This window comes from Camponotus floridanus, unplaced genomic scaffold (assembly GCF_003227725.1).
Source record: "Camponotus floridanus strain SB8 unplaced genomic scaffold, Cflo_v7.5 scaffold54, whole genome shotgun sequence".
Classification (NCBI taxonomy): domain Eukaryota; kingdom Metazoa; phylum Arthropoda; class Insecta; order Hymenoptera; family Formicidae; genus Camponotus; species Camponotus floridanus.
In genome coordinates this window covers 339,186-357,726 of record NW_020229703.1, presented here as the reverse complement: position 1 = coordinate 357,726, position 18,541 = coordinate 339,186, and the positions used below count along the sequence as shown (strand labels likewise).

Below are 18,541 nucleotides of genomic sequence, written 5' to 3'. Positions count from 1 at the left end.
ATATAATTCACTGTTTATTTCTAAATATATTCCTAAAATTAAGATTCAAATTTTTTTATCTTTTTAATCAGGTGTCATAAAATATAATCACATGTGACATATTTATTATTTATTCATTTAATGATAGTATCCAAACTCTTTCAATAGATAGATTTGTTTTATGTGATATATATGTCGCGCCTGTTACGGCGCTTATCGCCGATCAATGACGGAAGAGGTATCATACATTACGTAAACTACTCAATATCTATGTCAGTATATATTTTACACGATATTGTAGTTTATTTGTATCATATTATTCAATTATACAGTGGAATGTAAAATTGACAACTTCCATTTTTTCTTCTTTTTATATTTTATATTTTTATATATTTCTTTATAATTGATATTTTTTCTTCTTTTTGTGATAAAAAAATATTTTGTAACAAAATATTTTTTAACCTACCTAACAAACGTATCAAAATATTTTAAAATGTGCAGCAGATGTGTATTATCTATGTGTATTATCTATGTGTATTATCTATATGTATTATCTTGTATCTTACGCTAATATTTAGGACACAATTAATTTATAAAATTGAAATTATAATACATCAAGAACTTGAGAAATTATATTGAAATTTTGAAAATGCAATATTAACTTTAGATACATTAAAATAATATAATTCAAATCAAATACTTTTACTTATAATCTTACGTGCCGAAAAATGAATAATTAAAATATATTAAAATATTAAGCAATTAAATAAGGATTTTTTAATTTCAACACGCAATATCGAAATATACAAATAATTGTGAATATTTTCTACAAAAAATTTGCATTTTTTATAATTAAATCCCAATAAAAATTATAACATAACAATTAAAAAATGGTACTATATAATATTTATTGTTATATGCGCAGTACATTACCAGAAGATAGTGCACCGTGACATAAAGCCAAGCAATTTACTAGTGGACAGAGACGACAAAATTAAAATTGCTGATTTAGGAGTTAGCACGGAATTAAGAGAACCTGGAGAATTATTATCAGGGAAAGCTGGTACACCGGCCTTCGCGGCACCAGAAGTATCTATTGCTAGCGCACAATACTCAGGACCAGTAAGTATATTCATATTATCATTTTCATAACAAATGTATAAGCATTCATATTATCATTTTCATAACAAATGTATAAGCAATATTTAGTTCAAATTTAGAATCATGAGCAACAAATCCATGCTTAACCCTTCTAAAAATAAATCTATTTGTCTAGATGCACAATGCATGCACACATATTTATATACGAAATGAAATCTTTTTGAGTGTTGAATTATATGTTATTTTCGATATTTGATATGCTCGCGTTTGTAATATGTGGTACATCATAATCACCATGGACAGGATCGAACAATGATACAACAATGTTAACAAGTAACACGCGTGCACGCGACACGTATTCAGCGGTTGATCTCGCTCCGCGAGATTAAAAATCGATAAATCGACCGGCTATTACACGTCACTTCCATCCGCAAGCAGTGACCTCTTGAACCGCAGAGCTGACACGTGCGGATTGACCTACATGCATTGTGAGAGAGGCTCTCGATCAAAGACCTCTCGTGTAGTGTACGTTCGTGATTATAATAGAAAAGACTTTTCGGCCTGCTCTTAGGCGTGATCGACCGCTTAAACGCATTTCAATTAAAGCCGTTAAACATGTATACATATGTATTTGTTCTGAATAATCTCCGAATGAATCAATAATGTACGGTGTAATAAATCGACAAAGAAATGTGCAGCAGCAGAGATAATTTATAACATGTCGCAGCTGTGTTAAGTTCGCATTAGAATATCGCGTTGCATGTATACAAGCTATAAGTTTCCGGAATAAAAAAAGTAATGCATTAAATTTTATAAATTACAAACGGAAATCTTATAATTAGCCTTTGAAATAATAAAATTGAAAAAGATATATAAAACATAAATTTATATGAAATATTTATATTGAAGGAATCTTCAAACTATCTTCAAAATCTTATCGGGTAATTTAATCAAATATTTTTCTTATTTCGAATAAATTTTTCATAATAAATGAAAGTTTCATTGTGTCCCGATCTTTTAATATTCGAGAAAAATTTTACGTATTTTTAGTATTAATATAATGCATATATTGTACAGAAATGAAAAATATACAGATGTAATACATATTCGAGAAAACTCAGAGTAATTATCAAGCTCAAGAATAGCACGCATATATTTCTACATATATTCTGTTTTTCTCTTTTTTCTCTTTTTTTTCAATCAACGTTTCGCGATGAGATACAATTTACACGAATGTGCTTCTGTATACGTTGATTACAACAAAAAATAATTGGCATAGCTATTGGATTTTAAATCACGATTTATATAAATAACATGTTGCATGATAAGCCATTGTCGAATGAACATGATAAAAAAATGTAATATTAAAATCTCAATACTATAATTCGTTATTTTAAAATTAAAACATGTTTTTAACAACTTCTTATATTGTATATATATATATATATATATATATATATATATATATACATATAATAAGAGAGAAAATTTTATATCATTAAAATAATTGAATAATATATATACACAAATTGTTGCAAATTTGTCTTGCTATAACGGTGCATATATATGTGTGTCTGTTAATCGAAATAACTTTACAAGTAGAATGTTTTACAATTAATTCTTATTTTGTGTTATATTAATTCTTATTTTGTGCAGTGTGTTGTGTATAAAATTGAGCTTACCGTTACATTTTATTATTTTTCTTTTCTTTTGCGCATTTTTAATTACTAAAAAAGGTCATAGTTCAATTACATCTTGGACTATATGCTTCCGGATTATATGATCCTCTATTTGTAACCTTAATCCATAATAATTAACTAATATGTGCCAGATTTTCAATTTTTAATTTTTTCTTTATTTTTTAATATTTTTGCTTTCTTTTTATATCTCTGAATTTTTATTTTTTAATATGAACAATATAACAATCCGACAATTATAATAAACTTTAATCACAATATCATTTACATCATGTTCATGTTCGTGGGCATCAAAAAAATAATATAACATATATATTAATCGAAATACATGATCGTAAATGAGAAAGCCATTATATCGAGGCTTCATCACAGGAAAAACAATATTAACTTGTCTAGTTAATTAGTCGCAGGCATAAATTGCTTACGATCGCATTATTACTTTTCTTCCGAGAGAAAGAGAAAGAGAAGCACATAATTTAGCGCACGATAACAACTATTCTGACCATAAATATCTCCCAAGATTACCTAACCGAACTGTCACGCTATCGCATGACCTTATCAACGCACTACGTCCGATCGCTTGAATTTCCGCCGCGTCGTCGTCGAAGAAAGGCAATATCTATAATAAGCGGTTCACGACCCGCGAATCTACACGCTCGATTAAGCTTAATCCAACCATCGCAAAATGCCGTGGCGAAATAAATGACCACCAGCCTAACAAGTGGAAACGCGAGCACGGAAAATCACGAGTTTGCAACAACCCCGGCTAAATCGTCCGTAAACTCTAAATAAAAATATAAAAAGTCGCTTGAAATTTCAAGAATCGAATTCGATTTTGATATACGAGAAATAGAAAAATCATAATAAAATCAGAAAACGTGTTATAAAACTAAAGATTTTGTTGAGAACATTTATGAGTAGAAATATTTTCTCTTTTATATTTTCTTTTTTTTTAAACACATTGATAATATATTATCTTATTGAAGGGAAAAATATCAAATATAACTTTATATCTCATAAAATATTAGATCTAAACATTTATTGAAATGTTAGCTCCATTAAATTCCCTATAATCTTGCATTTCCATAAACAATTTCGGATTTATTTTTTTATTTCAATTTATTAAAGAGATTAGAAAGAGTAATTGCAAACGCCAATTATTCTGGAAAGTTTAACAGTAATAAAAATTTTTAAATACAAAAAATATTCAATAAAATAATATTGAAAATAATATTTTCATATAAATTGTTACTTTTATCTTTATTTCACATTTTGATATCTACAAATCAATTTTCTATACATATTTCGTATATATAATTCAATGTATATTTACCTTTATCAATTCAAACATTAAACTAATAAATTTGGCGTTTGTAATGTTTTTTCTTGATGTATTTATATTTTTTTAATCTTACCAATATTTTACATTTTTCGAATATACATACTTTTTTATTTTTCACTCCCTCGATATTATTAGTTTTTCTATAATAATTTTTAGCAATGTGTGGGCGGGTTTGCTTTTTCGTCAGTTTCAGATTTTTTTGTATTTATAGATGTCAGTTGAATTTTTCTCTTGATAAAAAATATTTCCAATTCCCTTTTATTAACAATCTATTTTCACGGCGAAAATGATCTCTCTTTTTAACGCTGTGGGTATTTCTTCCTGAATGTATTTCAATATTAGTTCAATATCAAATATTTAATTTTCGTCATAATTTAAATAAAATTTTTAATTTTTGAAATTTATTTTAATTTAATTTATACTTTTCAAAAATTAAATTCAATAAATTGCATTGAATCTATCGTGATCAAATCAATTAAATAAAAGAAATATAAATTAATTTCATTAAGAAATGTAAGAGTGTGTAATGGAACAAATGATGACAAAGATTTCCATTAAACATTTACGAAAAAACTTAATAACATAAATAATTAATATTAAATTCTTGAATGTCGCCAGTAGATAAAATAAAATAATTTAAATCGACCACACTGGCAATTTATTGGTAAAGAATCACAATGGGAACCAGATAAATAATTAATAAAAATTTAATAACATGAAGAGAAAGATTCAGAGATAAACAAATAGGAAAATTTATCATTCCATTAATCTCTAATGTGCATGCAAATTTTATTTCAACAAAATCTTAAAACAAACGTATAAATGTATATAATACATAAATTTTGAATTTTTTATGTTTTTTAGAAATTTTTGTAAAAATATATTTTATTCATTTATTTTTACGAAAAGATTATCTTAATTGCAAAAGTGTAAAGTAAAGAACATGGATACATGTAATATTCATGAATCAACACGCATTAGTTTATCATGCATGTTTTAACGTTATTGAAATTCCCTCACAAGTTTAACTAATTTAATGGTTAGTAAGTTTGTTTAATTAAGGAATATAAACATGCGAGCGATGCACTATAAATTCCGAGTCTTCTCGAAATAGTTCTACATATATGTTTTGCTCCAAACTTTCATATTTCTTAGTTATAAATCAGAGCTAACGTGTATAAACATATGAATAATTATAAAATAATATATTGTGCAATCTAATAAGAAAAAAGAATTATTTTAGCGATTAATAAATGTATTTAATTAAGAAATATAAACATGCGAGTGATGCACTATAAATTCCGAGCTTTCTCGAAATAATCTTATATATATGTTTTGAAACTTTCATATTTCTTGGTAAATCAAAGCTAACGTACATAAACATTTGAATCATTATAGAACAATAATACACTGTGCAACCTAATAAGAAAAAATAGTAAGAATTTTAATATTTAAAGATTTGATACGTATTATTTATGCATCATCTGCACCTATTCCCAGCTGACTAAGGATATTTTTTAAATGTCACAGAATATAAAGTTCATGGACGTGTTTATCTCTGAGGTTGGATTCCCATAAGCTTTTTATAGATAAGAAACATTTTCTTTGTGGATCTAATAAACATAGAAGCTTGACATTTACAGATTGTTTTACGGATGATATAATGCGCATCAAGATATATATATATATATATATATATATATATATATATATATATATATTTATAAAATAAAATAAAGAAAATAATATTTTATTTCAAAGAGGAAAATTCTTAATTAGAATACAGGAAATTGTAAAAAAAATTTAAATACTTTTTATATGTCAAAGATTGAATTTTGTATAAAAAAAAATTCAAAATGTTATAAATTTTAAAGAGAACATTTTTTTATGTATCATTATCTTTAACATAAAAATAAGCGTTTTATATTAAACTTTTTTAATAAATTGGAAATAAAATAAAAATTTATAATTTATCCTGACAATGAATAAGATGTCCTACACAGGAAGGCCAGCGCGATATCTTTGCGTCGTTAACAACGTTTCTCACAAACATTATTTAATTAATCACCTCTTTAATTATGCACCATCATCGCGGAACTCGCAACTTCCGCCGTCGGCACTACATGACTTCCGCAAATGAAGCATCCCAACTATACTATGTCAGAATACATTATATTCTGCTATGTAGTAATTGCAATGCCGAGTATTGAGCTGTACTTTGATACACAGTTTCCAAATATTACTATTCACTAGTGGCATTATCATATTTCAAAAGCAAAGAAAATTTATATAATTTAAATATATATATATATATATATATATATATATCACATAAAAATAAATTTATTAATCAATAAGTCAAATATTTAAAAATGACTAAATTTTAAAATTACTGTAATACTTCGCTAATTATACATATTTAAAACTCTCTCGTGAAATCTAATGATCAATTTTTATTATAGCTATTATTGTCCTGTGTATATAAACTTTGAAAATGATTTTTAAACTTTATCTAAATTTTTTATTTTCTTTTTGACAACTCTAGATAATCTAAAGAAATTTTAAAATTGCGCAACGAAAAAAAGAGGAGAAAATTCCTTCTCATTTTATTATGTTTTAATTAACGTTATATATTAAATTCAGAAAGTAATCCGATAGAAAATTACACATTCAATGTGCTCATTTTATAAATGAGCATCTGTAATCATTCGTTTATATTCGGCAACAAGGACGAAGTAATACTGTGTCCTCTGCTGCTTGCTGAAAGCGCCTAAAATCACGTGTTAAATGTTCTTTCATTGTTCGATCTTGTCAATCGAAAACGCGCCGGATTGCTATCAAACAGATTAAGTAATATAATCATCTACAGATTCACATGCGACGCTCCTGACATATCGCGTGCAACGTTCTCGACTCGTCACGTGCGCGACACATTCTCAGCTGACGCGAAGTTCCGGAACTGGCGGATCGACTATACAAATATACGCGTCACACACATATAAAGAAAAAGAGAGACAAAAAATAGGTATTTTCTATCCTTCATTAGTAGTCATACGTTAGTATAGGAAACATATAAAAAGATATTTACGTAATTTTTTCTCTTTTTCTGGACAATTTTATATAGTCCGTACATAGCTTTATATGCGTGAACACGTACAAGTACACACACATACACATACACATCGATCATACGCGAGTAAATAATGTGATAATCTAACCTGTCTCAACTAATTCATCCCTGTCCCTCGATGATCCTCGATATTCCTCGATGTTCCTCGGTGCTTTTCGATGTTCTTCAATATTGTTCAATGTCTCTGGATGCTCCTTGATGCTTCAAACACTCGCGAAAACTTGTCGAACATTATTATATACGCACAAAAAGAATCTTTCGAACACCTTTTGACAACGCAGAATAACGATTTCGCCGATTTCGATTATCGAGAAACGTTTTCATCATAATCGCGAATCAATTAACACGCGAAGACCGCACTCCCGATATTCGTTCGTACATGAAATTTAAAATGGATGAAGGATGCGGGAACGCGACTCGTCCGCGCGTCGACGACGCGTACAATGAAGTCGATGTTTACGTGCGCGCCTAAATTCGGTCATGTGATGACGTGCAAGGTCGCGCGAAAATTCCTCGGAGAGAGAAAGAGATAGAGAGAGAGATACGATTGAAATATTAACGACAACATTAATCGCGATTATTATGATAGACAATCTATCGCGATTATTATGATGACAATCTATAAATAGGGAACCTAAGCAGCATAGTAATAGCTCATATTTGATTATAATTGGAAAGAGAGAATTTTTAGAAGCATCTGCTTTCATTATAATACTATTATACAGAATTAATTCGTTGAATGCTATTAATACTCGGAAATTCCATTTGCAAACTCACTATTGAGTATCAAAATGATTGATATCTGCGTGCAAATGTCCAATATGCATACAGAGAGGGCCCGGGCCGATTATGTATCACTTTAACATGATTCCCGCGAATCTGTTAATATATCGACATCACACACAATTACACGTTACTAGATTCGGCACTCCCGACACTCGTTCGTACACGAAACTCGAATTCGAATGGAAAAACGTGGGAACGCGATGCGAACGTGACTCGACCGACAACGTGTATAGTGAAGTAAACAGTAACGCGCTTACATGCGCGCCTAAATTCACGGTCACGTGATGACGTCCAAGGTTGCGCGAAAATTCCTCAGAGAGAGAAAGACATAGGGAGATAGAGAGGGAGCGATACGATTGAAAAATATTAACGAGAATATTAATATTGCGATTGTTATGATGAAACAATTTGTAATAGGAAATCTAATAGTGCTAGCTTTTAATAAAATCTCTCTTAATCAGAAGAAAATTTTCCGAAGTATCTGATTTCATTATAATACTTAAATACTAATTACGCAAAATTAAACTTCGTTGAATAATGCTATTAATACTCGGAAATTCCATTTGCAAACTTACTATTGACAGCATATCAAAATGTTTGATATTTGCATGCAAACATCCAGTGCATACAGAATACGAGACGACCGACGCCGATTACGTATATCGAGATTTACATAAAATTACATCATCCCACGAATCTGTTAATATACCGAGATCACATAGAATTGCACGTTACTAGATTCGACACTTCCGACATTCATTCATGTACGAAATTCTTCCGATAAAAAGATAAAAGATCAAAAGCGAGGTGCAACGTGACTCGTTTATGCACTCGACATACGACGTGAAGTGAAATGCTTACGAAATTTAGTGACGTCATAATCGTTCGAATTCGCGCGCATATTTGAAAATTTTTCACAGCGATACGATTATATTAAAAGCGTTAATATTGCAAACAATGTTGTTATTACTATAAAACAATGTGTAATAAAGATACATTATTTATTGACAAATATTTATCGTTTATTTATTATTTATTAACAATTTGTATATTTCGAATATCGTGTGTATGTGTTGCATACATACATAGACCACAATATTCGAAATTTATAAATATTAATAAATAATATGCTTAATAAATAATGCAAGAAATAACATAATAATTCATGCAATCGTAATTAAAGCATCTCTCGATATTCATGATCAATTTCCGACGTCTTACATTCTATCGGACTGAATATTTGTAAAAGATATTAAAAGCTTTAAAGGCAAAACAAAACGACTATTTTATATATTTTTCTCATTATTGAAAAAATTATTTTTCAATTATTAAAATTATTAAATTTATTAAAATATTTAAAATAGAAAAATCACATTTCTTAATTTTCAAAGTAAAATATCAAGCTGTTATTAAAAAATCAACTCACAAAATATTACAAAGAGAAAATCTATTACATTATAATACGCGATACAACAATAGACTAATATATTTATAATGTAATCATTAAATGTGATCTTTTCGCATAATCGCGTAAAATTATATAACTCTATTATACAATCCTACGCACTGCACAAGCTTAAATTTGCATATTACATTGTATAAATAACATTATTACTGAATGTACTCACGGTATTTTCGCATTTTTCTCTCAATAAAATTTTTATCGACTTATCAGCTGTTTTACTGCTGGATGGATTTACAAATTATTTATTTAAATATAACGATATAAATTAGATATATGACACAATATAGAATTTGGCTTATACTTTGACATTTTAAATTGATATTACATATATGCTATCAATACAAATTCATTTATATCGTCCAACAGATCGAGCAGATTTCTATATCAAATTGTGTATAATTTATTATTTAATAAAGATTATGAATATTATTTATCGTTATTAAAATATTTATGTAACGTTGCTTTAAAATATTTTATAGTTTAATAATATATTAGCAAATATTTTAAATTCAACTTTATAAATAGTAAAAATATCAAATATTTTTTAAATTATAAAACAATAAAGTATTCTAATCAATAAATCTCATTTTATATAACTATCTTTAGCAAATTAAAAATTGATCAAGAATATATATTTGATTCTAGCCCTGCGATGTATGGTCAATGGGAGTTACGTTGTACGCACTCGTGGCAGGACATCTGCCCTGGAATGATTCCGATGGCAGACCTATTCATGAAATTGTTCGTAATGAACCGCTCGTATTTCCTTCACATCGCATGTCTCCGGATATGCGCGATCTGATTGGGCGGATGCTTGATAAAGTGCCGGAAAGTCGAATCACGATCTCGAAGATGAAGCAGCACTCGTGGCTGACTAATAACGCAACCGATCCACTGCCGAGCGAGACCGATAACTGTCGTGTAGCAGTCACCGTAACCGAAGAAGAAGTCATAAGACTTGGCACCTTGCTTATGGTCAAGAATATGCTGAAACAGCATAGTTTTCAGGTGAGTGAAGACTGTATATTTGATCCTAAAAATTCGGAAAAATCAAGAAAATGACTTTAACATTGCATTAGCGAGAGAAAACATGTAGAAGAATTTTTGAGGATACAACGATGTGTTCACTTTCTGTGATAATTGTTTTTTAATTAGAAAATAAAAATAAAAAATAGATTTAGAAAGTACAACAATTAATATAACAATTACTAATGAACAGAGTTGGTAAATAAAAGCCGAAGTGTAGTATATTGAAGTACACAAGAAAAAAACCTTTTTTTTATTAATATATTCTAAAATATCCAATATCGTTAAAATTGAATATCGTCTGAAACTTAATGTATATAGTAAAATATATTGAATATTTTGAAATAAATTAATAAAATGAAAAAAGGTTTTTTCTTGCGCTTCAATGACTTTTATCAATCAATTTTGCCCATCTATTGTTGTGCTATATTTAATTAGATTTATTAAATCGCGAACACTAAATTGTTAAATATATGCTTTGATCGAAATGCAAAATGCATTCTTCCTTTTCTCTTTGAAAAAAATCGTAACACTATAAGCGTTACTGATCTCTGACAAATCACAATACAATCATTTTCTCGCGATTGTATTCAAATAGGAGCAATTTGTTTCATGAAACATTTGTGATACGTGGATATCAGAAAGCAGGCTCTGTCATATGATCGCTTTTGCAACATGTCATAACGATGTATTCCGATATATATCCGTTTAACTTCGATACGATGCGTGCTCACGTAAATATTACATAACGACAGTTTCGACAGTTGTACGTCGATAATGTCAATAGATGTATATTCACGTTTAATCTTACAAAATATAAATACAAGCACTTGATTTCGCGCATCAGTTATATATCATGATTTTTATAATGTTTGGTTTTAATAATAAAATAATTACTGAAAGCAGAACGATCATTTATCGGATTCATTGATGTGTTAGATGAGCTTTGTTTTACATACGATTCTATTTGTCTACATGTCAATAATATTTCAATAACGCTTCAGCTCTTTAATAACATCAATAGAAATACCTCATTATAAACACGCTGTGAAATATCAGATATTTTAGCAGCATTTTATTTATCTTTTTAAAAAGAAGAAAAGAAAAAAAAAAGAGCATGATTTTTTGCTTGTAAAACAATTAAATGCAATAATTAAAATAACATTTAGAGCGCGTCAATTATTCTTGACTTATAATTTATTTATATCAAATAAACATTTTATATTAACAAAATATTATATTATATATTTCTAATAAATAGAATAATACGTATAAAATTTATTGATGTTCATAACACGTTTTTATTATGATTATCTTAAATTAAAATTAAAATGGAAAAAACGTGCTTTGTAAAAATAGTATATTTGATAAAATTTTCTACGATTCTCTTTTAAAAAATTGCGAAATTTAAATCAAAATTCAATCAACCACAAATTTTATTAAACATACCGGCACACATACTAACTATTACATCGTCTGGCATCATAACATTTGCTGATCATAACGTTTAACTACCGACCAGATCATTTACACCAAAACAATTACTGTCCATAATGAATGTTCAGCTAACCGTGCAAAATAATATGATTATCTCGCAACAACCACACACACAAAATGACTATAATCAATCGCCGATCGCTATAGTTATTGAAAGACAATGCAAGATTTTATATAACAGATGTGTAATATTTAATTTTAACAATATTTAATAAATATAAATAATTATAAAAATCCTACCTAAAAACCAATCTCAAAATCAGTAATTTCGAATTTTAATTTTATACTTTTCTTGAGAATAGAAATGGAAAATAGACAATCATAATTATAGATAACAAATATATTTTTGAATAATTTTAACCACGAAACCCTTTACATTCAAACTCGTAGCATTCTCAATATCAAAACATTTATTTATTTATGTTTTTTCTTCATTCATGTGAAATTCACATGGAATTGATCTTTCAAGCGAATTAGCATTTTTATCGCCGATGCGAAAAGTCGATTCGCAAACTTCGTAAAGAAAGTCAACATTCAACGTATTCCTAAATTATCAGAGTAAAACACTAAGGAGGAATTGCAAATTAATTTTCTCAGAATCCATTCTTGCCTAAACGACTTGGACGAACGGCAAATAACGGTACGCAATCACCGGCGAGTGGACAAGAAAGTGGCGTATCTTCTTCACCGCAACATGATGCAAGAGACGCGAAGACAGAACGTTTTCACGAGACCGGGAGAAGCAATTCCGCACCGGATTCCTATGATTGGCACACAAGTGGCAGGTAAACATTATTCTACTCATAGGAATAGGATAGAGATTTTTAATATATTCCACTTCAAAATTTTCTCATGCCTTTTATATATAATGGAATTTTATTTAGCAAATTCTCATTCGCATCAAAATATATTTATCAAAAGAAATAACACAAATATATGACAAATTATATTATTCGAATGTATGTCGATTTAGAAAAATGTTCCTATAGAAATATATAAATGTTCGTATCCAAGATCGTAATCACATTTAAATTTATGAAACATACATTTTAAAATGCTTTACTTTATAGATCTTTCTAACTTCATATTTTATTTAAGAAATTACACATTCATTCAAGCTATGATTATGTAATTTAATCATAAATATGTCATTCCGCAGATTTATTATTCATGTCACAGTCATTGTATTAATTTTTTACACACAATACGCGTAATTTATTCTTATTTTGTTTATCGGAAGAATAAATTGTTTTGGCTATTTAAATATAAATCAATTGATAATAAAATAAATTGATAATAAATCAATTGATAATAAAAGATAATATCGCATTAGTATTGCGTCTACACATTTATTAATTTTTTTTTAAATTGCCTCATTTATTGACAGACAAATATCAGTGGAAAATCCCTTGTCGCCAGTCACAGAAACCGAGAGAAGGTAGTGGTATTATCAATATGAAGTAACACAAAATAAGGAAATACATCCCAATCTTTAAATGACAGATCAACATTAAATGGAAAGCTTCGATCGCGATCCAGCGATTGCGACATCAAAAGACAAATTCATCAAACGAACCAACGAAAAATTAATCTTCCAAATAAATGTTATCGATTTTATTCACATTGCTTTTATCGTTAAAATTGCGGAACGTTAGCTTCAGTTTTACAAATAGGAGCTTTTCGTGAGTTATTTATGTTGCGGTATGCGAAAATTCTCCAAACCGGCGAGGCTGATAAAAACGCGGGTCAAAGGCTTATTGGAAATTTTTCGATAGATCTCACAATTTTTAATATAAATAAAAATATAATATGGCGATTGAGAATATTTTATATTCTATATTATGATAGAGTCAGTTGTCTGATTGTTGTTGGTTGATGGTGCATAAGATGATGTTATTTACAATTAATGATCACACATAAATATATATATATATATATATATATATATATATATATATAACTCATCATATAACTCTTAAAAATATAAAAGATAGAATTCTAATTATATTTACGTATATTTCGCTATTGACTGCCAATATTGTCTACATAATGAAGTCTTGGCAAATTTTAATTACTATAACGTGTAATACTATTAAATGATTGATCACCATTATATTATCTTTTTGTTGTATTTTATTTAAAATAATTCTTATTAATATTTGTGTGTGTATAAAAATTTGAATGACTAATAATTGTATAAAAAAAGTAATAAAGTACTATACGTATCATTATAGCAATTTCTCAGAAATTGAAAAAACGATTAAATATTATTTATAAACAATTTTGTTCAATAATGTATATATAATAAGAGATAATATAAAAGGTGATTTATTTAATTTCAAATTATATCATTATTATACTTATAACAAGAAAATGAATTTTATGATGTAAGTTACAACTTAATCGGGAAGTTGATGGTACAAAATTTGATGGTATTCTTGTCTTATGATAGGTTAGGACGACAAATTTTATTGCGTTAAAATGTGTATATGATATCTGAAAGATAGCAAATGGTTAATTTAATGATGAAAGATCCGAAATGAAGCATGCCTCGCCGGATTTTACATTCCATTAATATCGTAAGGAAAGTATTTTTAAATAACTTCAAGATTTATCGCTATGTTCTACCAATCTAGTATTAGAGAGGAAATCTCATTATAAAAACATTTTATTTTTTATATATTATCACAGTAACGTAAAAATGTCATGCTAAAAGTTTACAGTATGAGTAATTTACAATATTTACAAAACTTTTATATTTGTATATTTACAATATTTACAATATTTTCTTCTTTTATAAATCTTATTTTTCATTTGTCGTCACATTCGATTTCGATGTTAAATGTTAAAATTTAAAGTGAATATCAATTTTACGAATATTCGGTTTATCAAATTTTCACGTCAACTTAGATAAAATAATATGAAAGAACAGAATATGTCATATTTGTAATCAATATGGATTTTATAATAGATTCTGTAAAAAAATAAACAATATAAATATGCAAATATAAATAACGCAAGTATAAAATCTACACATTGCAGATACTAGCTTTCATGAACATACTATTAAACAGGAATTAATTAATATTATAATTAATTAATAAATAATATTATTTTATTTAATATTAATTAATAAATTAATATTATTTTAATTAATAAATTAATTAAAATATAAGATAAAATATTTAATTACGATTTAAACAAAGTTACTAGCCAAAAATTTACAGCTAAAAATTTCATTAAAAATAATATTTCTAAAATGCATAAGAAAAGTTCTGACTTACTGCTGTGATATATTTCTGATTATAATTAATCAAATTCTCTTCTAAACTAGATTGGCAGATTCGAATAAATTAAAAAAAAGTAACTAACAATTGTTCCAAAAAAAGTGAATAAGAAATTTCTTGCACATATATAATTTTTTTAGCCGCACGATTAATTTGTAATTTATATGAGTACCAATAAAATATTTTGTAATCAATTAATTCTAGAGAGAAAGAGAGAGAGAGAGAGAGAGAGAGAGAGAGAGAGAGAAATCATTAAAATTATATTATTTTACAAGTAAAAAATTGATTAAATTTTTTAATTAAATATACATATATAAATTATATAACTATGTCATGTATATAAAAAAATATATAATTGTTTATTATATAGATTAATACTTATTTTTAAATATAAACTTTTATTTAATTATATAAATTTTTATATATTTTACATATATTTTAAATCTGTTATTAATTTACATATATATCTCTTAGAGTTTTATAATATTCTTCTATTTTTTACATAAGTTATGATTCTGATTACTTGATGGCTTTTTTTCATTTTGCGCAATGATTTCTCTTATTGTTAGATTGAGATTTTCGAAGTCATCCTTTTGCTATTTATATGCAAAGCTCACGTCTTTTCATATTCTCGCAAAAAATGAAAAAAAAGGAAGAACATGTTACATTTTTAAAATTATCGTGATAAATCTTATATGTATACAACCTCTGTATATAACATGTTTCCATCGATGTTTTTTCTACCGTAATTACGCGGCGAGAAAACCGCTCATATGTGCCCGAGATTTTATCGTCGATATAAATGTCAGATTTTTGCAATTCACTCCCGATTTACAAGCCGCGTAGGTTGTATAGTTGTACATATATGTAAAGGTGTACGTATATTGTATTCATATTTTGTATGTATGATATTCATATTTTTTAAATACATAGGCTCGTAAATAAAAATCCGCGATACAACGATGTTCTTTTTAGGTTCGTATTATTCAATACATTTTTCTTTATATAACAATAAAAATTTTATAGACTTCATCAATAATAAAATTCTTAACGTATATTTTGTAGATTATAATATCTACAGAAATTGTTATTTGGAATTTTATTATAATTGCAATTTACAATTAGCTTCCTATTCTACATTCAAATAAAATTTGTGTGCTTTTAATTATAAATATATATCTGCTAAAATTATATTTTAAGAAAGAGAAGTATAAAAAGTTTTAAAAAATTTAAAGATTTTTTAAATATAATCTTTAATGAAAAATAACATTTATTTTTTAATTTGAATTGTCTTGTATTATAAAGACTTTAGCGTTAAAGAATGAATAATTAAGTGATTTGGTTGAATTCATAAAATTTATTATACTCGAAATTTTATAATTTCTCCATTGTATTTTAATGGCGCCAAACGACCAAGAAAAGGCAACTAAAGAGAGACTCGTGATTTCATTGGACCTTATTGAAACACGGGGGACCATATAAAACAAATGTATGAATTTAAGAGGTAGATTTTTCAGAGCTCACACAACGGGTGGTCCGAGATGCATCGGGTATCCTGAGCCTTGCACGCATCTCAATCTATTTCATACATATAATTCACATGGAGACTGCGACGGACTTATTAGTCGATAAAGATAATTATCTAATATACAATTCAGCATTCATGTTTTCATAAACTTTTATTTAACATGACAATTTTAGAGCATGAGTCTATGCGAACCAATGTATTCTCCATATTATTGCATAGGGAATAACGAGCCTTATAAAAAATGGCGAATTAATGCCATGGGAGAAACAATATACATACACTTCCTAATACATTTACTAGATATACTTGGCAGCTCATAAATGAAGATCTGCATTGCATCGTACAAGATTGATTCTATATGCTGTCTAATAATTCAAAATCTAGACAGTTATATTTAGAACTAAAAAAGTGATGCGAATAGGAATCCTTCCAGAAATATGGATGAAATGTCTGCTGATAGCAAATACGCTAAAATTATTGTTATATATAATATTACATTATAATTATTCGTACAATAAATTTATAACTTTTTATATATTATTTAGTAAAATATAATTTATTAATTTGACATCTTTATAAATGAATTGGTGATTGAAATTATATATATATATATATATATATATATATATATATATATATATTTTTTTTTTTTTTCTCTGACATTTTTGTATATTGGATTGTATCTAATATTTTTAATTTTTAAATATATTATTTTTTATTATAAATAAATATATATAAACTCTTTCGAAAAAATACATTATATAGTAGAATTTAATATTTTTATAAGAAAAAGATTGGAGCTAATAAATAAATGTTCTATTTATGCAATTTGCTGTCAGTAGACATTTTCCGAATTGTTACGGGTATAAAATTATTGTTATTTAAACGGTTATATATAACACTTCGCATTGCGTTATCTTTATCACATATTGCACAAGATATTTTGTATCCTGTATTAGACACGCACTAAAAATCTTGCTGTTTCTTAATCTCATTGTAAAAACTAAACTATAGTATACACACATTTTATGTCGGCTAAATACACTTAATATACTATTACTATCAAACGATTTAGATGATGAATCTCTGCACTCGATAATATCACGACCAAAATTCTTACTGCTCAATCGAGACGTTAATGGCTGATTTATAGAGAATTTGATTTTACTTGACAATCAATATATATTGCTCGATACATATACGTGTATCGTGTATATTAATATACACGATATGTACATATATATTATTTCGATATTTCTACTTTCACTCTGTAATTACAAAATAATTTCCTTGTCAATTTTCAAAAGTTTTCTATTATATATATAGGAACAAACAAACAAATTACAATTTTCACTTTCTTAACACTCTCTTAGATATTAAATGCTTCAATTTTCTCTAGTATTAAATCCGAAATTTTGCAGAATATTACTTGCTAAATGGTGAGTTGTGTGTTATTCACTATTTACAATTTCACAGAATCGCGCAGTATGACTTAAGAATCTCGTACAATTTATATTAAACATTTCCTTAAATAAAAACTTACAATTTATGAAGTGAATTGTTTATTTAATGTTTCAACATAGATTGCACGATACTGCAACTATCGCGCACAAAATTCCTAAACTAATGGATATGATGCCAATAAAAAGCAATTCTATATACCTTCCAATCGAAAACATTTCGTTAAAAAATTATACTATCTT

General features: G+C 27.2%; 1 protein-coding gene across 2 annotated transcripts in view; it reads left to right on the top strand.

Annotated features, from left to right (window-relative positions):
* LOC105257380 (calcium/calmodulin-dependent protein kinase kinase 2) overlaps nt 1-13,934 on the top strand; it is a 65,138-nt gene extending 51,204 nt beyond the window's left edge. For both annotated transcript variants that reach the window (XM_011267963.3, XM_011267962.3), the window contains 4 exons: nt 905-1,101; nt 10,146-10,508; nt 12,621-12,808; nt 13,411-13,934. In XM_011267963.3, coding sequence (XP_011266265.1) covers nt 905-1,101; nt 10,146-10,508; nt 12,621-12,808; nt 13,411-13,465 — 803 coding nt within the window. In that variant the 3' untranslated portion in view covers nt 13,466-13,934. The remainder of the gene's footprint in view (nt 1-904; nt 1,102-10,145; nt 10,509-12,620; nt 12,809-13,410) is intronic.
* Nucleotides 13,935-18,541: the final 4,607 nt, after the last annotated feature.